Source organism: Bactrocera tryoni, chromosome 3 (assembly GCF_016617805.1).
Source record: "Bactrocera tryoni isolate S06 chromosome 3, CSIRO_BtryS06_freeze2, whole genome shotgun sequence".
Classification (NCBI taxonomy): Eukaryota; Metazoa; Arthropoda; class Insecta; order Diptera; family Tephritidae; genus Bactrocera; species Bactrocera tryoni.
Window position 1 is genome coordinate 28,234,469 of NC_052501.1, and position 20,346 is coordinate 28,254,814.

Genomic DNA, 20,346 nt, shown 5'->3' on the forward strand with positions numbered 1-20,346 from the left:
CTAGTTGAGCCTCTAAATTTACAGTTATTTCAGATATTACAAATGATAACCCAGTTAATATTCACTTCTTTCTTCTTCTTTATTGGCGATTACACCACTTACGCGGTTATAATCGAGTTTCACTCCTTTAAGTGCGATTATATTCACCTTTCTACAATAAATATTTGAGAGAAGAGAGATTCCGAATTACAAGAGAGTGGCGATCAAGAGCATGGAAGTTTAAACACTACCCGAGATTGTATCAAAAATATAAGAACAAATAATTAAAACAATGATAAAGAAGAAATATTTTTGTCTGACTTTAGAAAGCTCATTTAGAACTCGAAGATATACCGAGTAACAGTTACAGTTTTCTTATTTCCTTACAAAGGATACGAACAATCAAAGTGGTCATATAATTACCCGATTACAGCATCATCTAGTTATTACAATTAGCAAAATTACTTAATTACAAGTTTAACATTTTCGTAATTTTCAATGTAATGAATTTTGTGTGTCTCAAATAAATCTTTTACACCTTCAATGACTTTTTGATGAATTTCATCCACATATTCCGGTTGCGGGTTATCATTCTGTTGCACTTCGATTGGTTTGCCGACTGTAAGTTTATAAAAAATAGCTCAAGAAGTATTGAATATTATAGCGATTACATGCAGCGTTACTCACCCACTTGTACAATACGGCGCTTGAATGGAAGCGGAAGGCCACCACGTCCCTTTACTAGTATTATCGATATGCCCAGTAAGTATTTCACTAACAATTGCCAATGCAAGGCCCATTTACCATCCCAACGCTCGAAGCTGTCCACCTCACCGAAGGTGAAACATGGAACGATAGCAGCGCTGCGAGTGATGGAAAAGAGTTTTACTTACATATACATAACTATACATAAATACTACATGTAGTCCGAAGGGCCTATCGTAAGCAGAAAATAGTAAAAAAACCTACTTTTATAAATTAATAGTCAATACCCACGTATATATGTATGTATAAATTCTTGATCTACAAGTACTACTATGAGACTTTGTTCATAATTTAAAATTCTTTACTTATTCTTCAAACTCTATATCATACCTCTCAAAGAAATCCACCTTAGCTCCAATATACATGTGGCTTACTTTTTTTCCAATTCGCTAGACAGTTGTTAGAGTCAATTTCCGGAACAGCCTTCAATGCGCGCAGCGATTCACGTTTAATGTCTTCAATTGACTCAAAGCAGTTTCCCCGGAGCGGTCGTTTGAGTTTACTGAATAGACAGAAATCACACGAAGCTAAATCAGGTGAATACGGTGGTTGTGGCACGATATTGCTTGAAAATTAGGCGAAAAACTCACTAAGAATCTATGCAGTATGCTACGGTACATTATCTTGATGCAAAAACTAAGATGGTAGGCCCATAATTTCGGCCTCTTTTTACGCAAACTTCGCGCAAACGATGCATAACACTCAAATAATATTCCTTATTGACAGTGTCGACGGAATTCGTAATGCGCTACACCTCGATAATCGAAGAAAACTGTTAACCTTGAATTTTGACCTGCTTTGACGTCGTTTTTCGGCTTCGGCTCACTGTGCGAAAGCACAGATCCAAGACTTATCATCCGTAGTAATACGTTTCATTATTTCGTCGTAGTCGGAAAGCATTATTTCACAGACGTAAGCGCGACACTGTTTTTCAAGAATTTAGTTGATTTCGGAATCAATCATGCTTTCACTTTTCTTAGGATCAAATGATTTTTCAAAATGGTTTTTACTGGTCCTTTCGATAGCCCAACGATGCCAGTAAGATCTCTGACTGTTAATCGTCGATTCTCAAGCACCAAATCCCTTATGTTATTGACGTGATCATCAGTTGATGTTGATGACCGTCCTGGATGTGGTTCGTCGGCAAGGCAATCTCGATTTTCTACCAATCAAAAACACTTGCTCGCGACAAACAATTATGACCGAAGGCCTTTTCTAACATTATGAATATTTCACTACCAGAAATTTGATCCCACACACAAAATTCAATAGAATTTCTTCGTTGATTTTCAGAATTAATGATTGACCGCCTAAAGTTTCAAAGCTAGCAAAGATACGAAGCAACCAGGCCTTATTTGAGCCGGTATATAACTATAAAGTCTAGTAATTTAGCCGAGTTAGAATGATTCGATTTAAGTGAAATACTGTATGCAACGCTTTCTCCACAAATTTGTTGTTATTTTTAAGGTAATTCCATAATGTCACTCTCAAAGAAAGTCTAGCCCCTATTAATAAAAAACAGGAACAGTTATTGGGCACAAGAGGAATCTTTCAACAGCAAAGTCCTTCGCCATAGACAGGAACAGATAGTAATCTCTTGGTGACAGGTCCGCACCGTAAGGTGGAGGAATATCAAACAAAGTTCCCAGGGTTTCTGGCGATTCACTATCGATGTGTGATCGATTACTTCAATCAGATAGTCCAATTGTTGAGAGTATTAAGAGTTTAGCGGTAGGAGAGCTACTCAAAGTAGATTATTCCATTTCAATCGCTCCAAACCTAAAGTAAAACTTTCCTGACCATCAGTCCTACCGTGAACAGCATTTACGCCGGCTCACCGTGATTTGAGCACGACCGTTTCCGCCTGTCATAAGTGAACCACTTTGAATTCATCGTTTTTGTTGCGTTTCATCAACAACTCGCAAAATAGAAACTTGATCCATGAGGCCCATGAGCGAAGCAATCACATATATAGCGAATTTGGTTTTGGATATCAATGAAACTCTTTACATTCGATGCTTACAGAAGTCCAGACGCTGAACTCAATTTTCGACGGTTTTCAAGCATAAATCGGCCGTAACTCCTGCAATTTCATTTTCGATATTCGTACGAAGTTCATCAATCGTCACTGGTTTGTTGGCATAGACCATAGACTTGACGTAGCCCCACAGGAAATAGTCTAACGGCGTCAAATCGCAAGACCGATTCGGCCAATTGACTGGGCCATTTCGTGAGATAACACGTTCACCAAACTAAGTTTTCAATAAATCGTTTTTAACATTTGCTGTGTAGCTTATGGCGCCATCCTGTTGGAACGACATATAATATTCGGTTATTATTGAGCGGTAGCTATTCCTATTCACAGTATTGTGCCGATCTTGATAATCACGGAAGAATTACAGCCGAATGACGCCGATGGCCGACAAATCGCATCAAACCGTAATTTTTCGGGATACAATGGTGACTCATGGATTGTGTGGATTGCTGCCTGACCAAAACGGATATTTTGCTTATGGACGAAGCCATTCAGCCAGAAATGTGCCTCAACGCTGAAGATGATTTTCAATTAATGCGCCAGCGGCAGCAATATTCTCGACATTACGGGCACTTCTTTGGCTCACTGCCTCGCGAACATTTTGTGCTGAGCCTGTGGATTCAAATTTTTCCACTAGACGCTCAATTGTTGATCTGACAGGACGATTATGACGACCATAAATTGGTCGTAGTACTGTCAAAGTTGAGGCCGCTGACTCTGAATTTCAGTAGCAAATTTTAATAATTTCGACTCGTTGTTGGATCGTTGTATCTTTCCATGATGAAATGGCAAATCTTATTGAAGAGAAATTTCAAAGGAGCAGAAAAAATATGGCGTCGTTTGCTGTCCCTATCCCTCTACTTTTCTAGCATCCCTATTAAAAAAACTTGTTACAGATATGTTCAAGAACTTCCAACTCTCTAGTATTCGGAAAACAATTTACGGAATGTTTATGCCACTACTACCACTTCTACAGCTTCGGACCGGTTTAGCTCCTTACAGATATATTTATAACTCCTCAGAAAACCATACATACCTTGTACTATACTTTTTCTAACCATACATACCCACTTTTTATGGCTACACGAACAAATCCTTTACGTCTCAAAAATGTCAGCTCATATTGGCCAGGACGAGAGTCTAAAGCCTCCTGTGCACCGCCAACAATAATGAAAACCCCGTTAGACGTGAAACCATCACCCTGCCAGCGACTGGTCAAATAATGCATTAAAGACTTTTCCGACACCGAAATAAAACCGCAAAGGCGCAAATATTCATACAAGAATGGCGTCAAATAGGTGGCATTCAAAATCGTCTGCCTCGGTCGTATACCGGGAAATAGTGCGAGCCAATTGTCAATGTCATACGTAATGTTAACGGTGCAGCCATAACTAATCATAAAAGTAAATAAATTAATTAGCTAATTGAATTAAACTGGAAAACTATACCGATTATGAAAACTTACGTCATAACACCGTGTGGAAAAGTCGCGAACACATAATGACGGTTGGCGGGTAAATCTACTGTTTTCACCAATTCGATTGGAAAATAACGGCGTAGTTGTTTCCAAAGCCAGTTACTGCGAAAGAATCTGATGCTTTAAGAAAGAAATTATTATTAATTTAGTTGCGGCAAAAGAAAAACTAGGCGAACGCAACAAAATTCCGTCACGTATGTATGTATGTCACGTATATGTACATGTAAATAAATGTGTATTAGAGTGGAGCAAAAGCTTTGAATGGTTTTTTTTTTCTTGGTACTCTGAAAAATTGTTTGATAAAGAGAAGGCTCTCCAATTATGAGCTCTTAATTGTAACGGGAAGATCCTCCACCTAACGGTTTCCTATTTTTTTTATAAATTTATAAGATTTATGGCAGTCGATGGAACCATGAACTGTACGAGATATACGACGAGATTGACATATAGTCCGGTCAATTTGGACAATTAAAATAAATAAAATTCCGGTAAAGCTAAATTCTTGTAGACACCTTAGGTTTACCATAAAAAATTAAGTGTCAAAAGTCCCCATCGATCCCATGTGTGCTAAAGAAGTTATTCGGGGTCAAAGGTCAAAATTTTATGTTTTTTTGAAGTTTTCTAAAAACGGTTAGTTTTATCGAAAAAATACCACAGAGCAAAGTTGTAGGTCTTAAAATTCTCTATTAAAATGGTTCCTATGATGACCCACCATTTCCCAGATAGTTCAGTGAATTAAGAGACAGTGACTACGCTGGGTGCGTTATGTCATCCGAATGAACGAAAACGCTCCAGCTCTGAAAGTATTCGAAGCAGTACCCACCGCGGAAAGCAAAGGAAGACCTCCACTCCGTTCGAAAGACCAATTGGCGCCAAACAGCGAAAAGGAAGAACGATTGGCGCGCTGTTGTAAACACGGATATAACCGTGTAAATGGTGTCCACTCCAATAAAGAACAAAAAGATTTATTATATAAAACTCATACACTGGCCAACATATTCGACATAATATTAGAAAAACGAAAATCATTATATGTAGTAATGGGAGCTGCAGTTGTGCCCAATTTTACTTATTTTTGCCAATACTTACTACATACTACAATATTAACATGCCACATACTAAAAAAAATGTTCCCTGAGTTTAATACGAGTAAAGTACCTCACATACAATCACCACTCATATAGCGCAAAGTTAGCCGGATGTTCGAAAATCCTGATATTAGTTATATAGGGTCTAGGTCAAGTTTTCGCCCAATTTTTTCCATTTTAAACACAAAGGTACACTGAGTGAAACAGGCTATCCATTTTCATTGAGATAACTCACTTATTGACCGATATATGTATGTTGTATAAAGTAAATCGGAAATTGGAAAACCTTTATATTAAGTATATGGGTGTGCTCAGGGAAATGTTGGCCCGATTCAACCCATTTTTAATACACCGAGATATTATTAAAAGGGAAATATTTTCTCTGAATTTCAATTGTATGGGATTCGGTATTTTTGGTCAAATGTCAACTATAGATACTGCGGCTTGAACATTTTTGGTTGGATTTGGACAATTTTGGTGATAAGATGACACACTCTAAAGACATGATTCGTGCAATGTTTTATCCTGTTATGCTTCCTGATTTGTGTACTGGAAAGTGAAAGAATCGAAAGTGAGAAGAATGCCACGGTGGGTCCGGTGCCGAGATATTTAACCTAAAATTGGGCGGTACCGCGTTTATCGTCCCCAGCTCCCATAAAGCCCTCTCATACCATCTTGGGTAGGACCGATCTGGAATATTTAGTCATTGATGTGTCGCACTTTTAATAGTTTTTAGCAGTACCGTTATATGGGGAGAGAACGAGGTTATTTTCCGATTTCATCCACAGTGTAGATAATGGTAAGGGATTTATCGTGAGCAAATTTTGTTATTATAGCTAAGTGGTTTAAGAGTTAAAGTTTTACATTAAGCCAAATAGAGGACGGGGATACACCGACTTTGTCAAAATTTTTAGCCCGCAAATGCCTCTTGTTGCTCCGATCCCCTGTGCCAAATTACTGTTTTGTATCTTAGTGCTTAGTTATGGTCTTGTATAAGTTTTCGATTAATGGCGTTTTGTGGGCGTTGCGATGTCCGATTATGTACGTCCATCTACTAACTCCACCTTACTTTTTATATTCTATACTATTATATTCTGTGGCACATGTTACAAGAGTATGAAAATAATATTGCAGTCGAAATATTAAATGAACTAATCTTGAGAAAAAAAGTAATTTTGGGGTTGCCACATGTTTAAAAAGTTATAGGATTAAAATTGATTTGAAAAAAGAATTTTGCAATAATTTAAGACCAGCAATTAGGCTTATTTATGTTAATTAAAGAGTTTTAATATGGCTTTAGAAGAGTTGCCACATATTTAACTTTTCAGACTATTGAAAGTTATAAGAAAAGTAAAATATTACACCGTGAGTATCAGATGAAATAATTTTAAGAATGCTTGCAGTTAAAAAAAATTGGAGTGTTGCCACTTGTTAAATTAATTTTGAATGAAAGTGTTACAAAAGTCGAACGTTTTTATACATTTAAGGGTAGTATTAGGGCTTATTCATATTGATTACTGATCTTCTTAGGCTTACTAATTTTAGAAGAGTTGCCACCTACATATTTAACTTTTCATACTATTAAAACTTATAAGAAAAGCAAAATATTACAATATGAGTATCAAATCAAATAATCTTAACAAGGCTACAACTTAAAAAAAATGTGAAGGGTTGCCACTAGGTTAACTTTTAATTTTATCAATACTTATAAGAAAATCATAATATTACAATATGAATGTCAAATTAATTGATCTAAAGATAGCTAATAGCTGAAAAAAATTTGAGGGGTTGCCACTTATTAAATCAATTTTGAATGAAATCGATATGAAAATCGATTTTTTCCAATAATTTAAGTGTAGTAATAAGGCTTATTTACATTAAAATTCTTAAAAGGTTAGTCTACCAATTTTTAAGAAAAAGTTGCCACTAGTTTTTAATTTTCATGCATGTTCAGAATTATTATGATATTACCAAATATCGTACCAAATTGAAGAGTTTAAAAAAGCTTAAACAAATAGGAATGTTGCCACTTGTTTAAAAAGTTTTTAGAATAAAATTATTATGAAAAATAAATGTTTGCAATAATTTAGGTGTAGTTTTTATAATTTTATTTGTATTAAAATTTTATAAAAAAATTGTTTACAAATTTAAGAAAAAAGCTGTCACTTGTTTTAACTTTGCACTCAATAAAACTAATAAGGAAAACGAGTTTTATGATATGGGTATCAAGCTAACGAGTTTAAATGGGCTTACACTTGGAAAAGGAGTTTGGTGTTACCACATGCGTAAAAAAAATTGGAATAGAATTGATTTGAAAACCGAATTTATAACAATAAGATAAGATAAGAAAATAAATATGTAGCAACAAATATATACAAAAAAAATTGGAAAAAGAATTTTGAATGTTGCCACACGTTTAAGAAGTTTTCAGAATAAAATTGATTTGAAAAACGAATTTATGATAATAAGATAAGATAAAAAAATAAATATGTACTAACAAAAATATAAAAAAAAAATTGTTTGCTTATATAAGAAAATAAGCTGCCACTTATTTCAAATTTTCATGTAATAAAAATCATAAAAAAAAATGACAAAATTAATAACAATTTAAAGACTTAAGAAGGCTTATAGTTTGAAAACTTTCAGAGATGAGTTGCCACCTGCTTGAAACATGTTATTCAAAAAATTGGATAAAATAAATTCAATAAATAAAATAATTAAAATAATTTACTCACCCATTTCCTTTGATGTTCAAAATGAATTTCGCGCTTGATATATGAATATAACAAATATAGAGAAACATCGTTATTCTCCAAAAGAAGTTTCCATAAAGCTAAAATAGTTTACATAAAAACCAATTTATAATAAATAAATAATTACTCACAAGTAATCCAAGGGTCAGGATCCAGCAACACGAAAATACGATTGTGATTACCAACAAATACATTAGCGCAGCAAGTGCGCCCATAAATTGCCGAAACCCGTATCCGTGCTCTATTTTGGCCATTTTTTAAAGAGATATTTTTGCTTTAAACGTAAAATGTACCAACAACTTTTGTGTCACAACTGAAAGTGCTTATATAAAACTACCAACCATTGGCTCGCACTCCAAATATGAAAACAAAGTGCATATTCTAGCAATGGTAAAAACTCAAGCTTTTAAGTTAATCGAACCAATTAGTCACATAGCTTCATGCATGTTCTGCAGCTTTTATTAATTTTTTTTTAACACAATTTTTATAAATAATCAGACTTTTTGCTAACCAATTTAGAATTAAAGTCACTAACAAAAACAAGTAAGGAAAAACTAGGTTCGAGAAACATTATGTTTAGGAACAATTAATTTAATTATAATATCACACATATTGACTTATATACATATGTATGTATGTACATACATACTTAAATCATTTAAAGTCAGCTGAAAATTCGAAAATAACTACACCGAGTTTATTGCAACTAGAGGAAAGTCTGAGCAGAAATCATTAACCCACAACATTAAACTAAAGCAAGTTTGGGAACATATTTCCACTAGATTTTATTAATGCAACTCAAAATTTGGCATACATATGTTTGTGGGGGCTACGTGAATTATTGAGTTTCAATAAGATCTCTCGCAGTTCTGATAATCCGATTCTGCCTCCGATTATCGCAAACGCTGCTTTTTGTCTTACTAGGAAAAACAGAAATGAGACTCAATCCGAAGACTAAAAATAACCCATTGTATTTCAGGGTGTGGGTAAATGATCCTCTCAAACCAGTACAAGTGGAAATCCGCCAATAAATACTTTATGAATAGTAATGTTTTATTCAATATCCTTATTCTTATTTCTGTGAATCCCCAAATGTCTTAAATCGGGAATAGTTGCGCAGGTGTTTTTGTTTTTTTTGATCGCCGAAAAAACAGCCCTTGGCTGGATAAAATGGGTCAATTCCGGTGTGTAGAACCAGCTGTCGTGGAAATTGAGCTGTTTTAATTATTGCTTTGAAGAATGTCCTGCATAAAACTAGTGGGCATGGAAAAAAAGAAGGCAGGTGCTCGATGCTGCCCTCTCCGCTACTTTCGCCGTTAGGAGGCTCAAAAGCATTAATCAACAGCGACCAACTTACATCGCTGAGAGGTTAAAAATGGTCAATCGTTTGAATTCGAATTTCTCTATTCATTTAATACCCTTTCCTCACGATCCGTTTTCTAGTGCAACACGCCGACCTCCGCTGGATATTGGTAAAATTATTTTTAATGTCGCATCTGGATCCGTTTACTTTTAATTTCTTGTGTCGTTCCGTGCAGTAAATTTCTTCAAGGTTCTTTTTTCTCTTTTGACTACAGCACACACGTGTGGAACAATAACCATTTGGCGGTTGCATATAACAATATTTCGTGAGAAGCATTGTGAATATTGCGCCAATACACTGTTTAATATTATTTGTGTTATAATACCATCCATTTCCGGCTGATCAAAACAAAGATTTGACAGTAAGTTTTATTGGTGTAAACAAAATTCAGTATCCACGGTTATTTTATGCATTCACAATAGAGATTTATTATAAAATTATGTATATCAAATAATCTTATAGTTTACTGCGCTTGGCCAAAAGTTATAATAATCAAACTATAAACACTTACTTTTCCGAGTGTTTTTGTTGCATAAGTACTGAAGGCCCAATATACATTTGATATGCATAAACATTGTAAATTACGATTCGATCTTTTTAACTCTATAATATAATGACGAAAGCAGAAGCGGGTTGGTTCAATATATTTGATTAGTGTCCTACTTATAGTCATAATAATCTGAGTTTCTGTCGAAATATTATTCATAAATTGAATTTGAATTGGAGTTCACAAATTTATCTCCCTACACTGTACAATTGTGATTTACTCGTTGATTCAAAAAGAAGCAGCATTACTTACGTTTAAAATTTGTATTTAAAAAACCGGCAACCCTAGAGAATCCTTCAATTTTGAATTTAACCAGTCGCCTGTCATTATTTTTGTATGTTTACCCCGCGCCAATTCGAACTACAATAGTTCTGCAATTTTCTTTTAATTTACAGTTAATCCTACAATAATTTTGTATTCGTTAAAAAATATTCGTGAGCTAAAGCGGTTCATAATGTCAAATTCATTATCCGACCATAGTTCTCTTGGTAGCATGTGTGAAGAAGTGCGCCCGTCTTTTCTACGTGCGCGTGATCCATCCGTAGATCGATGTTTTCGGCCGCGACCAGACCGACAAGTAAGACTCTTCGATGAAATAAAAGAGGAAGGCCAAACTGAATATAGCAGCGATGCCGACGTTTCATCATCTTATGAAGACATATCCGTACCACTAAGTGAAGCGAGCAGTGATCTAAGCACAGACTCAAATGCTGCTTTAGTATATTTACGTTTGAAACCAGTTACACAAATATCAACTTCGTATACAATTTCAACTGCGGGTAATGTGCTTGTAACTGGGCCTCCCAATGATGCATCAACAACAAGCAACAACAAAAGTAAAATAGAACAGCATTATAGTTTCTCGGCAGTGTTTGATAGCGCCGTAAAACAGGATGAAGTGTATCGTATTTGTGTAGCACCACGCATTGAAAACCAGACTGACAGCTTTACAGTGCTGACATACGGCACCTCGGGTTCGGGCAAAACATTCACATTGCTCGGTAAGTGAGATTTGTAAGGATTACTAAGATAAGAAATAAAGGGAGATTTATTACTCTTAGGTACGCCCAGCAAGCCAGGCATTGTGCCACGTGCAGTAGAGAATATATTCCGTATGAATGCGTCCAATATTTACCCACAACCTGCACTTAAATTAGAGAAAGGTTGTGCCTGCATTTTAGACGATGAAGCGCTAGCCCGCGAAGAAAACATGCGTCAGACGTTGCTGGAGTCATGCGTTGGACTAAACGCAGACCATGAGCTGCTGGAGAAAACGATAAAATCAGAGCATGACTTTCAAACTATCGTGCAGGATGAAGTATCCGTATTCATTTGGATATCATTCGTGGAAATATACAATGAATTGGTATTTGATTTGTTAGCACCACCGTCACAACAGCCAAAAACCAGCCAACAAATGGCCCCACCACAACGAAAGGGTCTAAAAATTGTTACAAACGACGGCAAAGTTTTCATACAAGGTCTAACCTCAGTTTATGTGAAATCGTGTTCGGAAAGCCTGAAATTGTTACACTGGGGTCTACAACATGTTTCTTATGCATCCACTTCTATTAATGCTAACTCGAGCCGCTCGCATTGTATATTTTTTATTGACATAATTAAATACTACAGCACCGGTGTGGTTGTCGATGTAAGTCTTTGAAGTTTGCTATAGCTTTATGGTTATGCTTAAAAGGCTAATTTTATTTTCAGACTTCCTACAAATTCTGCGATTTAGCGGGTTCTGAACGTTTAAGTAAAACACGTAACGTTGGTTCGCGTCTCAACGAAGCTAAAGGTATTAATACGTCACTTATGACGCTCGGGCGCTGTCTGGATGCAGCTAATAATAATAAAAAATTGAAAACCAAGGGCCAGGTGATACCAGTCCGTGAATCTAAATTAACAATGTTATTACAAAGTGCCTTGTTAGGCAAAGAAAAGCTCACAATGATAGTGAATGTCACACCCATGGACACATTTTATGAAGAAAACATGAATGTGCTGCGATTTTCTGCAATTGCTAAGAATATTACATTCAAACAGCCGCCAAAACCAGTGAATAAGTCGCGTTATTCGTTTGTTGTTGAGAAGGCTAAGTCAGCTGCTGAAGAGAACATATTGTAAGCATGTGGAAATTAGTTTATTTTTTATTTATTTTTATTCAATTAACATATTTCATAATGCACACAGTTTACGCAGTGAGGTGGAGCGTTTGCAATCGGAAATGCAATATCGTTTACTCGAACAAGAACGGATTTTGCGCAAGGAACTGGTCGAGTCATTTGAGAAGAAATTGGAGGAAAAGCAGAAGGATCACGAGCAAAGCTTGAAGCATGAACTACAAATGCAGCAACGTTTGCATGATTTAAAGGTATAAAATATTAGCAATTTCAAGATTATTTTGTTGCTAAGCATTTAACTTTTTTCTCAATTTAGATCGCTTCGCTCAAACGACAATATGAAAATCAAATTGAAGATCTGCGCGATCAACTCGAAGAAGAGGAAACAGAAAAGAAGCGTCGTACATTAGAATAACAGTAGCTAAATTAGAATCACTATTTAAATATATTTGTGTAGAGTATCTTTTGTTATGTTAGTTAAACTTTATTACATTTATTGTATGTGCTTTTAAATTATTAAAATGTAATTTCGTTTCCTACTTTTTATACTGACACCGTGCCACTTTTTTAAATATTAAATGGAAATTGAATTTTTTTTCTTAAAATACGGTGGTTAACGGTTAATTTAGTTTTTGACTCGGCTTTGAAATTGTCAATACTAAAATGCTCATTTTTTGTTTTTTTTTTTTGCAGAGATTATTGCTGTCATTCTACATATTAGTTGCTGTTTTTCGTTTCGTCCAAGAATACAGCGTTAACTTTGGTTATACCCTTCTCAAATAAATAAGATTCTATACAAGGCAATTGTTTTGATCGGTCCGTTTATATAACATGATATATTGGGCCGATCTGAACAATTTCTTCGGAGATTGTACCGTTACCTTAAATATTGTTCAATGCCAAATTTGCTGAATTTTGATCGTTCAGTTTTTATGACAGCTATGTATATGCAATATATGCACCGATATCGGTGGTTCCCACAAATGAACAGCTTTTTGGAGGGAAATGGACAGGTTCAAAAATTCTGATATATATCTCAAAAACTGAGGAATTAGCGCCAAGCTGATAATTCATATATTTATTTTATAGTTTCCCACGTTTCATGGGGATTACAAAATTCGTTGCAAACTTAACCTCCCCTGTTCGGGGATTAATAATAATTAACCATTTACCTTACTCATCAAGTTTTAATTTTAGTTTATAAAACACACACATTACAACATAATTTTTATTACAATTTATTTACAGCTTCAGCAACTTTTCTATGCTTGTGGCAAAGCTTTAGGACCTTTCTCCAAGACAGCCTTTATAGTCTTCATCATAGTTGGTATAAGGCCAATATGTCTATCCACACATGCCACCGTACAATATTCGAAATGATGTTGATATTTGGCGAGTTCTGCTTCTCCAGGATTTAATGGCAGCCTTTCTCGAGCATCTTCGCTGCATTTCTTCAAATTGTTTACAAAAAAAATTGTAAATGCAAAATACAAATAAATACAAGTTTTAAAGGCACACCATAACACAATTTTGCAAACGTCCTTGAAACTGTCCCAATTCATGCTGCAAATAGTCCTGAGCTTTAGTAAGCGGTACGGCGCAACCCTCAATGCAAGTCTGCACGGAATCTAAGGTCCCACGTTGGTCGTCACAACATTTAGATGCACATAAATGCATTTCTGACTGGCTTAGGCAAATTATTCGAGTTAAAGCTGTCTACAAAAAAAATTGAGCGTTGCTGCATACCAACCTGCATTTTGCGTAAGTGACTTGAATACATTTCGTTGATCATATCAGATACGGCGCGTTCTACGCGTTTACGTTGTTGTTCTATCATTTACAAGTGAGTACCCTTAAGCGGGAAGTTGAACGATGTATCCTTACGTTTAGTTGTTTGCCTAACACATTAGCTAAAATTGATTTGCCTACGATTTGTTAAATTTGAATTTTCGTTGAAATAAACTGGTACCAAATTAGTTGTTTGACATAAATTCTAAATGCTTTTCTTTATTACTCCACATTTATATTTTTTAACAAACAAAACAACTGTTCCTTATTTACTGTGCAATTTATGTTTGAAATATAATCGTGTTTAATTGTTACACACATTTTAAAAACGTCACTAATATCTTTTTTAAGTCAAGATATTTATCAAAATTTGAGAATATTGCTGGTTATGCTGGCAATTAAACTTGAGGTATGGACTCTGGACCTTTCGCCAATACGGATTTTATTGTTTTCATCATAGTAGGTATTAATCCGACATGCTTGTCTACACACTGTATAGCGCAGCGTTCAAATTGGTCGGTATATTTGGCAATATCAGATTCGGAGGGATTTGGCGGCATTTTCACTTTTACATCATCGTTACATTGCTTAAAAAAGAAAGGTTTTGTTCAAGCTAATTTTCCTTATATGTAGGGATATGTTAGCAATCGGGCTTACCATAACACATCGCTGCAGGCGCCCCTGAAATTCACCCAACTCGTGTTGAACGTAGTTTTGAGCGCGTGTCAATGGTGCCGAACACCTATCAACACATCTCTGAACACTGTCAAGGCTGGAATTCATATCCTGACAACATTTTGCCGCACATAAATGCATGTCTGTCTACAATTATATTTCGAGGATCATATAAGTTACAGGGTAAACATTTAGTTTGTCACCGGCTCACCTGCATTTTACGTAAATGAGTTTTATCCATATCGTCTACCATCTCTGTGACGGCACGTTCAATGCGTTGTCTCTGTTGTTCGATCATATTTACAATTTAATTAAAAATTTAACAAAATTACACAATAATTGTTGTAAATTGCAGTTGAGGTGTTATGAGTAGAAAACCAGAAAACGTGCAGCGATTGCAGCAGCTGATAAGAGAAAAATTGGGTAAATGTCAAACTTCAGATAAACGTCTAATCAGCTGACAGCAGTGTAACCGTGCTGAGTAAACGTAAGACCGTATAAAATTGTAGTATTTCAATAGTATATCGTTACACATACAATTTTTCTAAACTAAAAGATAATAATATTTTAGAAACATAAGTTGCGAAAAAAGTCCTGTGAGATGTTGCTTAGGACGTCATTATAAATAGATAATTCAAAATCTAAAAAATCAACGTATTTTATTTTAAATGTTGCTAAATCTATTTAAATGTCATGTATGCAACCCCATCAGCTGTTGTTATGGTGGAATAAGCTTTTGTCATAACACTTTATAACCTAAAATTATACTCTAGTACGAATCATTAAATCTGCTATTTTTGAACAAAAAATGTATTCCTTGTACAAAATAACCACAGTAGCCGTTCGCGCTGCACAAATACCAAATATATTATCACGTCCATCAAACTTACACAAAAAGCTGGACCTTCGAACGTTGTGTACAACCAAAGGTATCACAGAAGACACTCAAAATGCCAATGTCGAAAAGGAAACAACAGTGGCGAGTGGTGCAAGTGCAAAAAGTGGGTTTGCACTAGCTTTTGAAAAGCACACAGAGGCTGCTACTAATAAGCCTGAAGAAGTTGTTGACGACGAAACGTTTGCTGCATTGTTAAGAAAGTCAAAATTTATAGATGTAAATAATCAACGATCATTCTTCTAATGAATAATAATATACATAATTTTACAATTTTAGCTAGGGGATCCCGAGGGCAAGATTGTCAGCGGTAAGATCTTTCACGTTGTTGGGGATGATTTATACATAGATTTTGGCTGGAAGTTTCATTGTGTATGCACACGTCCGACACGCAACAGCGAGTAAGTAATTAAATTGTTTAAGAAAAATATATGTATGTATATGTAATTTACACTTTTAGGGACTATGTACGTGGAGCACGAGTGAGGTTACGCATTAAAGATTTGGAACTCTCAACAAAATTTTTGGGTTCAGAAAAGGATTTGACTATTTTAGAAGCCGACTGTCATTTGCTTGGTCTGTTATCATCCCCAGCAAGGCAAAGCACAAAGTCGATTAATGTGAATTAAGAATAAAATGTATTTGCATCAAATATATTCGTAATCAATTGTTATCAAATAAAGTTTACTACTTAATTATAAACCTTTTATTATAACACTTAAATATATTACGACGTCAACTATAAATTGCATTGTTTGATTGGTCTATCTTCTTACATTGAAAAACTTCATAATGGTGATTTAATTCCTTGACTGCGTGCAGCTTCAAGCGTGTAACTAATGCACCATTATCAGAGCATTTTTCGAAATAAACTCTGCGCACTCGACTGTGTACAAGCGCCATAGCACACATTAGACACGGTTCTTGGCTTAAATACAAATCATATCCAGTACATAAATATGGGCCATATTTTTCTAAGTTATCCACATTTTGAGTACTATTTTCCTCACTGATATCACATTTTATTTTAGCTCTGGGTAATTCTGCACCAATTTGTATATCCTTAAATCTCTTATCGGTTCGTATGAATTCTAAAATCCGTTTGGGAATACCACTTATGACGGGATTCACTTTTATATCATTGTAAATATCTTCGTCGACATTTTCGAATTCATGCGAAACCTCTTTTCGCCAAGCGCCACCATCTTGTGTACGTGCTACGAAATCTACAAGCAGCATTGGACAATGCATTACTGGACTAATTGATGTTCCACTACTTGCCAAAGCAACAACTCCCCCAGTTCGTGGATCAATGCAGATACCACACGGTTTGCTAAGTTCCAACTCATTTTTAATAGCTTCCAACAAATGCATAATTTTTGAATGGAATTTTCGCTCCTTCTCATTAAATATACTACCATTGTGGAGTGATTCCATATATTTGTCTGGATGAAATTTGCAAGGCCAATATGTTTGCGCCAGCTCATATTGCCAACGGAGCAAGGGCGGTAAAGCAGGAACATCACCTTCACGTACGTTTTTACACAAAAGATTAACCACATCATGACTAAGTCCCACTGTTTCTAAGTACTGACTTATACTATGGCCATTTAAACCATTAACTTTGCACAAAAGAATATCCTGTTGTCGTACACGTTTTAAATGCTGCAAGTTCATTTGTTCCAGAGGCAGCATTTTAGATAGTTCCAGCATTACATTTGATATTTGGCGCTTATTGTCCAATTCGCTTAGGTAAACTCTAACACGTGGAACCTCTTTGAAGTATTCATCAGTCAATATGGCAGAGGCATACCACTCGGGATTGTCACTTAATTTCAAACGTTTTATTGGCCGAGATTTATCGTCCTCCATAACAAACCACCGCTAAATCAAATACGAATCAACAAGAGTTAAGTAAAAGAATTATATACAACAATATGTATGTATACATATGAATATATGTATGTATATTAAGCAGAGAACGTATATTAATATACGTTCTCTGTATTAAGCTAACTTGCTTTTGTGGTTCTTCCTCATTTTCTAAACATTTATAACCAGCTGTTTCATCAAAGTCACTATTGAACCAAAATAAACAAAAAACGCCAAAAGAGGACGCGCTGTTGAACTTTGAAGGCCATGGTGAAATTAAGCTACGATCGTAAAGTTCTAAAATTTTTTCAACGAAACTCCTTCGTGTGACACACCAAATCATTCTTATCAAATTAAATCATGTATTTATTTATTCTTTAATCATTTAAGTTTGCAATATTTCACTTTTTTTATGAAACCGAATGAGACCAAATGTTTACAAACCAAACCTCCTCCTACTTATTTTTTAAAATGACTTAGAGCACTGGCACCTGCGTATCAAATAAAAACAAACAAGTCAAAAATCAGCCGATAAATGGAGAGAAGAAGCAGTAGTAATAAATGCTACCATCTTTAATGACAAAGTCTGTATTCGTTATTACTATGCATTTTCGTTCAAAAACTGTATAAAAAATATAAAACAGAGTAAATGGATTGATTTCTTAATTTTCAAAACTTATGATTTTTACTTCATATTGACTCGACACCTCGCAGATTGTGCTAATGGTGTTAATGTAAAAGCGTCACAATCGTAACAATTGACAGTGGCATCACCGGCAATCCGATGATAAAATTTGGCAGCAACAAAGTTGTTGAGGAGCTTCATTTGGTGAAATTGACAAATTGATTGTGAAGAAATCAAACAACGCATCAGTTTTAATTTTAATAATCAATAATCATAACATAAAATAGCCTTTAAATAATTCAACCGACATCACGTGCAAGTGCTTGGACGTTATAGTTATTTTTCTCGGCAACAACAACCTACCCTCACCTCGCTTTACAAAATACCGTTCTATCAGTGCACCTGAATTCTTAATAAGTGGGCCTGGTGGACCGGATAACAGTTATTTTTTCTACATATATGTATAGTGACTAAAAAAGAAGAACGTGAATAACAATTTGATATAACGGTGACGTAGACAAAGCGAAATGGAAATCGGTGAGTAAAAACGCGTATTCCGCTAACAAAACTCATATAATCGATAAACAATTACCGTGCTTCGACCCACCCTTCACCCCCACCTAACACTGTGTCAACGACAGTATAGTGTCATGATTCCATACCATATTAATTACGGTTATTTTAATAGTTTTTTACCAGCAGCGGAATAAGAGAAATAATTTATTTTGTATGTAAAATGTGGTGATGTTTATTTAAAATATTCATGTGCGCCGTGTTTACACAATGTTTTGTTATAAAATGACGTTGCAAATTAAAACAAAAATATATTTTTCACTTACCATAATGTGCCAAAAGCGACCACCGCCCCGTCGCACTACCATCTCCTACATCTATTTGTGTCTTGCACTTTCCCAATGTTTACAACGTTCGTGTGTTTGTTTTCATGATATTGTCGGTACTCACCGGCTGTAGCCATAAAAACGCGCTAGCCGTTCATTCGCTCTCAAAAGTCGCGCCACCATTTACGCCGGGAGCACTAATTGACCTTGGTTTCTTATTGGATGTTGAGGCTCGCGCCATTTCTACGTTAACGTAGTTAGTGCTACCAGATGTAATGCAAAAAATATGTTCTAAATCATGTTACGTTGCGAACAGTGGGTAGTTTTGAAAATGCAGTTTTGAAATTATAAAACAAGTAATAATTGTGAAAATAACATCATAAATAATTATACAATTTCATTGGCAGCTGACTTTCTTTCTTTCATGTTTTAAATTATTAATGCCCCGTGTAGCTCTCGTAGTATTTCGAACTTGCAGCTATAAATAGTACTATACAATTTCCGCAACAAATATTTTATTTATTTAATAACCGATGACTTATATAAATAAACAATATTTTCATTCTGTTGACATTTGTGGGCAAGTGCATGTATATTCACATATAAATACGTACTCATGCATATAAAGTTCCGATTACAATATTTTTCGTTGTTTTAATTGTTTTTTTTTAGTAAATAAAAAACTTTATTAAAATAATGTTTTTTTTTTACTTAAAATATTCTGTTCTATTTGTGACTATTTTATAGAAAAACATTTAATGATTACTACTAAAGGCAAGTTAGACAAAAAAAAATTATATATTACCTGTTGCAAACCGCAGGAACTTTTGTGCACCAACCATTCTATCAGTTTTTAATCAGTGAGTAGTTTAAAAAAAAGTGTATTTTATTAATTCCCCATGCAAGTTTGTGTAATGCTCCTGAGTAACATACCTTGGCCGGATATAAATCAGATTCCGTTTCGTTTTGAGGAGAGTTAACTAAATCGGAAACGATATATCAAAAGATATGTTGAAAAAATCACAATTTCCTGTAATAATTACTAGCGGAAATAAAGAAATATCTAAAATAATATTACGGCTATCCAATAATTAATGATTTTTAAAAAGGAGATAAAAAGAGTATATGTATAGAAAGCTTAGCTGAAATCAAAGTGTTGTTTATAAGAGCAGATTATTTTTCATAACGAAATTTGGTTTAATTAATTTTTGTAGACTATAACAATATATAAACATATGTATGTACATACATCGCGATTAATCGCATGATTGGAAGCTGTTTAAGTTCATGTTTCTATGAATATGGTCGCGTGTAATCAGTATATGAACACATGCCTATGTGTAGTGATCACAACGATTTTAAAAGAATCACCTCATCATCGTTTGCCTTTGATTGCGCTAGACGAATGTGTTTTATCTCCACAGCGTCCGACATTGACATTGTTGATGTATCACTATGCTTCTGTTATTCTCTTATTTTGCATCTTATGCAGCAATAAGAAATAATGTTCAATATATAAATA

The 20,346-nt window shown here is 34.9% G+C and overlaps 5 protein-coding genes across 6 annotated transcripts; 2 read left to right on the top strand and 3 right to left on the bottom strand.

The window, feature by feature from the left end:
- Positions 1–299: 299 nt before the first annotated feature.
- On the bottom strand, positions 300–10,018 carry LOC120770036 (2-acylglycerol O-acyltransferase 2-like). The gene is made up of 6 exons (XM_040097151.1): positions 9,972–10,018; positions 6,242–6,301; positions 4,245–4,376; positions 3,847–4,170; positions 667–842; positions 300–598 (listed from the first exon to the last, which is right to left on the bottom strand). Exons 1-6 carry the CDS (start codon positions 10,016–10,018, stop codon positions 441–443), a joined length of 897 nt encoding a protein of 298 aa, XP_039953085.1. The 3' UTR covers positions 300–440.
- A 362-nt stretch (positions 10,019–10,380) lies between these two features.
- On the top strand, positions 10,381–12,709 carry LOC120772726 (kinesin-like protein subito). Its single transcript, XM_040101488.1, has 5 exons — positions 10,381–11,008; positions 11,069–11,658; positions 11,721–12,130; positions 12,201–12,381; positions 12,447–12,709. The coding sequence occupies exons 1-5, from the start codon at positions 10,462–10,464 to the stop codon at positions 12,543–12,545; spliced, it is 1,827 nt and encodes a 608-aa protein (XP_039957422.1). The 5' UTR covers positions 10,381–10,461; the 3' UTR covers positions 12,546–12,709.
- A 675-nt stretch (positions 12,710–13,384) lies between these two features.
- LOC120770040 lies at positions 13,385–18,897 on the bottom strand. Its single transcript, XM_040097155.1, has 7 exons — positions 18,825–18,897; positions 14,805–14,997; positions 14,576–14,740; positions 14,323–14,505; positions 13,881–13,967; positions 13,649–13,813; positions 13,385–13,581 (listed from the first exon to the last, which is right to left on the bottom strand). The coding sequence occupies exons 2-7, from the start codon at positions 14,889–14,891 to the stop codon at positions 13,393–13,395; spliced, it is 876 nt and encodes a 291-aa protein (XP_039953089.1). The 5' UTR covers positions 14,892–14,997; positions 18,825–18,897; the 3' UTR covers positions 13,385–13,392.
- LOC120772735 (28S ribosomal protein S28, mitochondrial) lies at positions 15,327–16,190 on the top strand. Its single transcript, XM_040101497.1, has 3 exons — positions 15,327–15,707; positions 15,768–15,889; positions 15,949–16,190. The coding sequence occupies exons 1-3, from the start codon at positions 15,402–15,404 to the stop codon at positions 16,115–16,117; spliced, it is 597 nt and encodes a 198-aa protein (XP_039957431.1). The 5' UTR covers positions 15,327–15,401; the 3' UTR covers positions 16,118–16,190.
- LOC120772732 (probable inactive tRNA-specific adenosine deaminase-like protein 3) lies at positions 16,110–18,914 on the bottom strand. Of its 2 annotated transcripts, none has more exons than XM_040101495.1 (2): positions 18,825–18,914; positions 16,110–17,372 (listed from the first exon to the last, which is right to left on the bottom strand). In XM_040101495.1, the coding sequence occupies exons 1-2, from the start codon at positions 18,864–18,866 to the stop codon at positions 16,224–16,226; spliced, it is 1,191 nt and encodes a 396-aa protein (XP_039957429.1). In that variant the 5' UTR covers positions 18,867–18,914; the 3' UTR covers positions 16,110–16,223. The 2 variants fall into 2 exon arrangements, with proteins under 2 accessions (XP_039957429.1, XP_039957428.1); XM_040101494.1 differs by lacking the exon at positions 18,825–18,914 and adding an exon at positions 17,506–17,780.
- Positions 18,915–20,346: the final 1,432 nt, after the last annotated feature.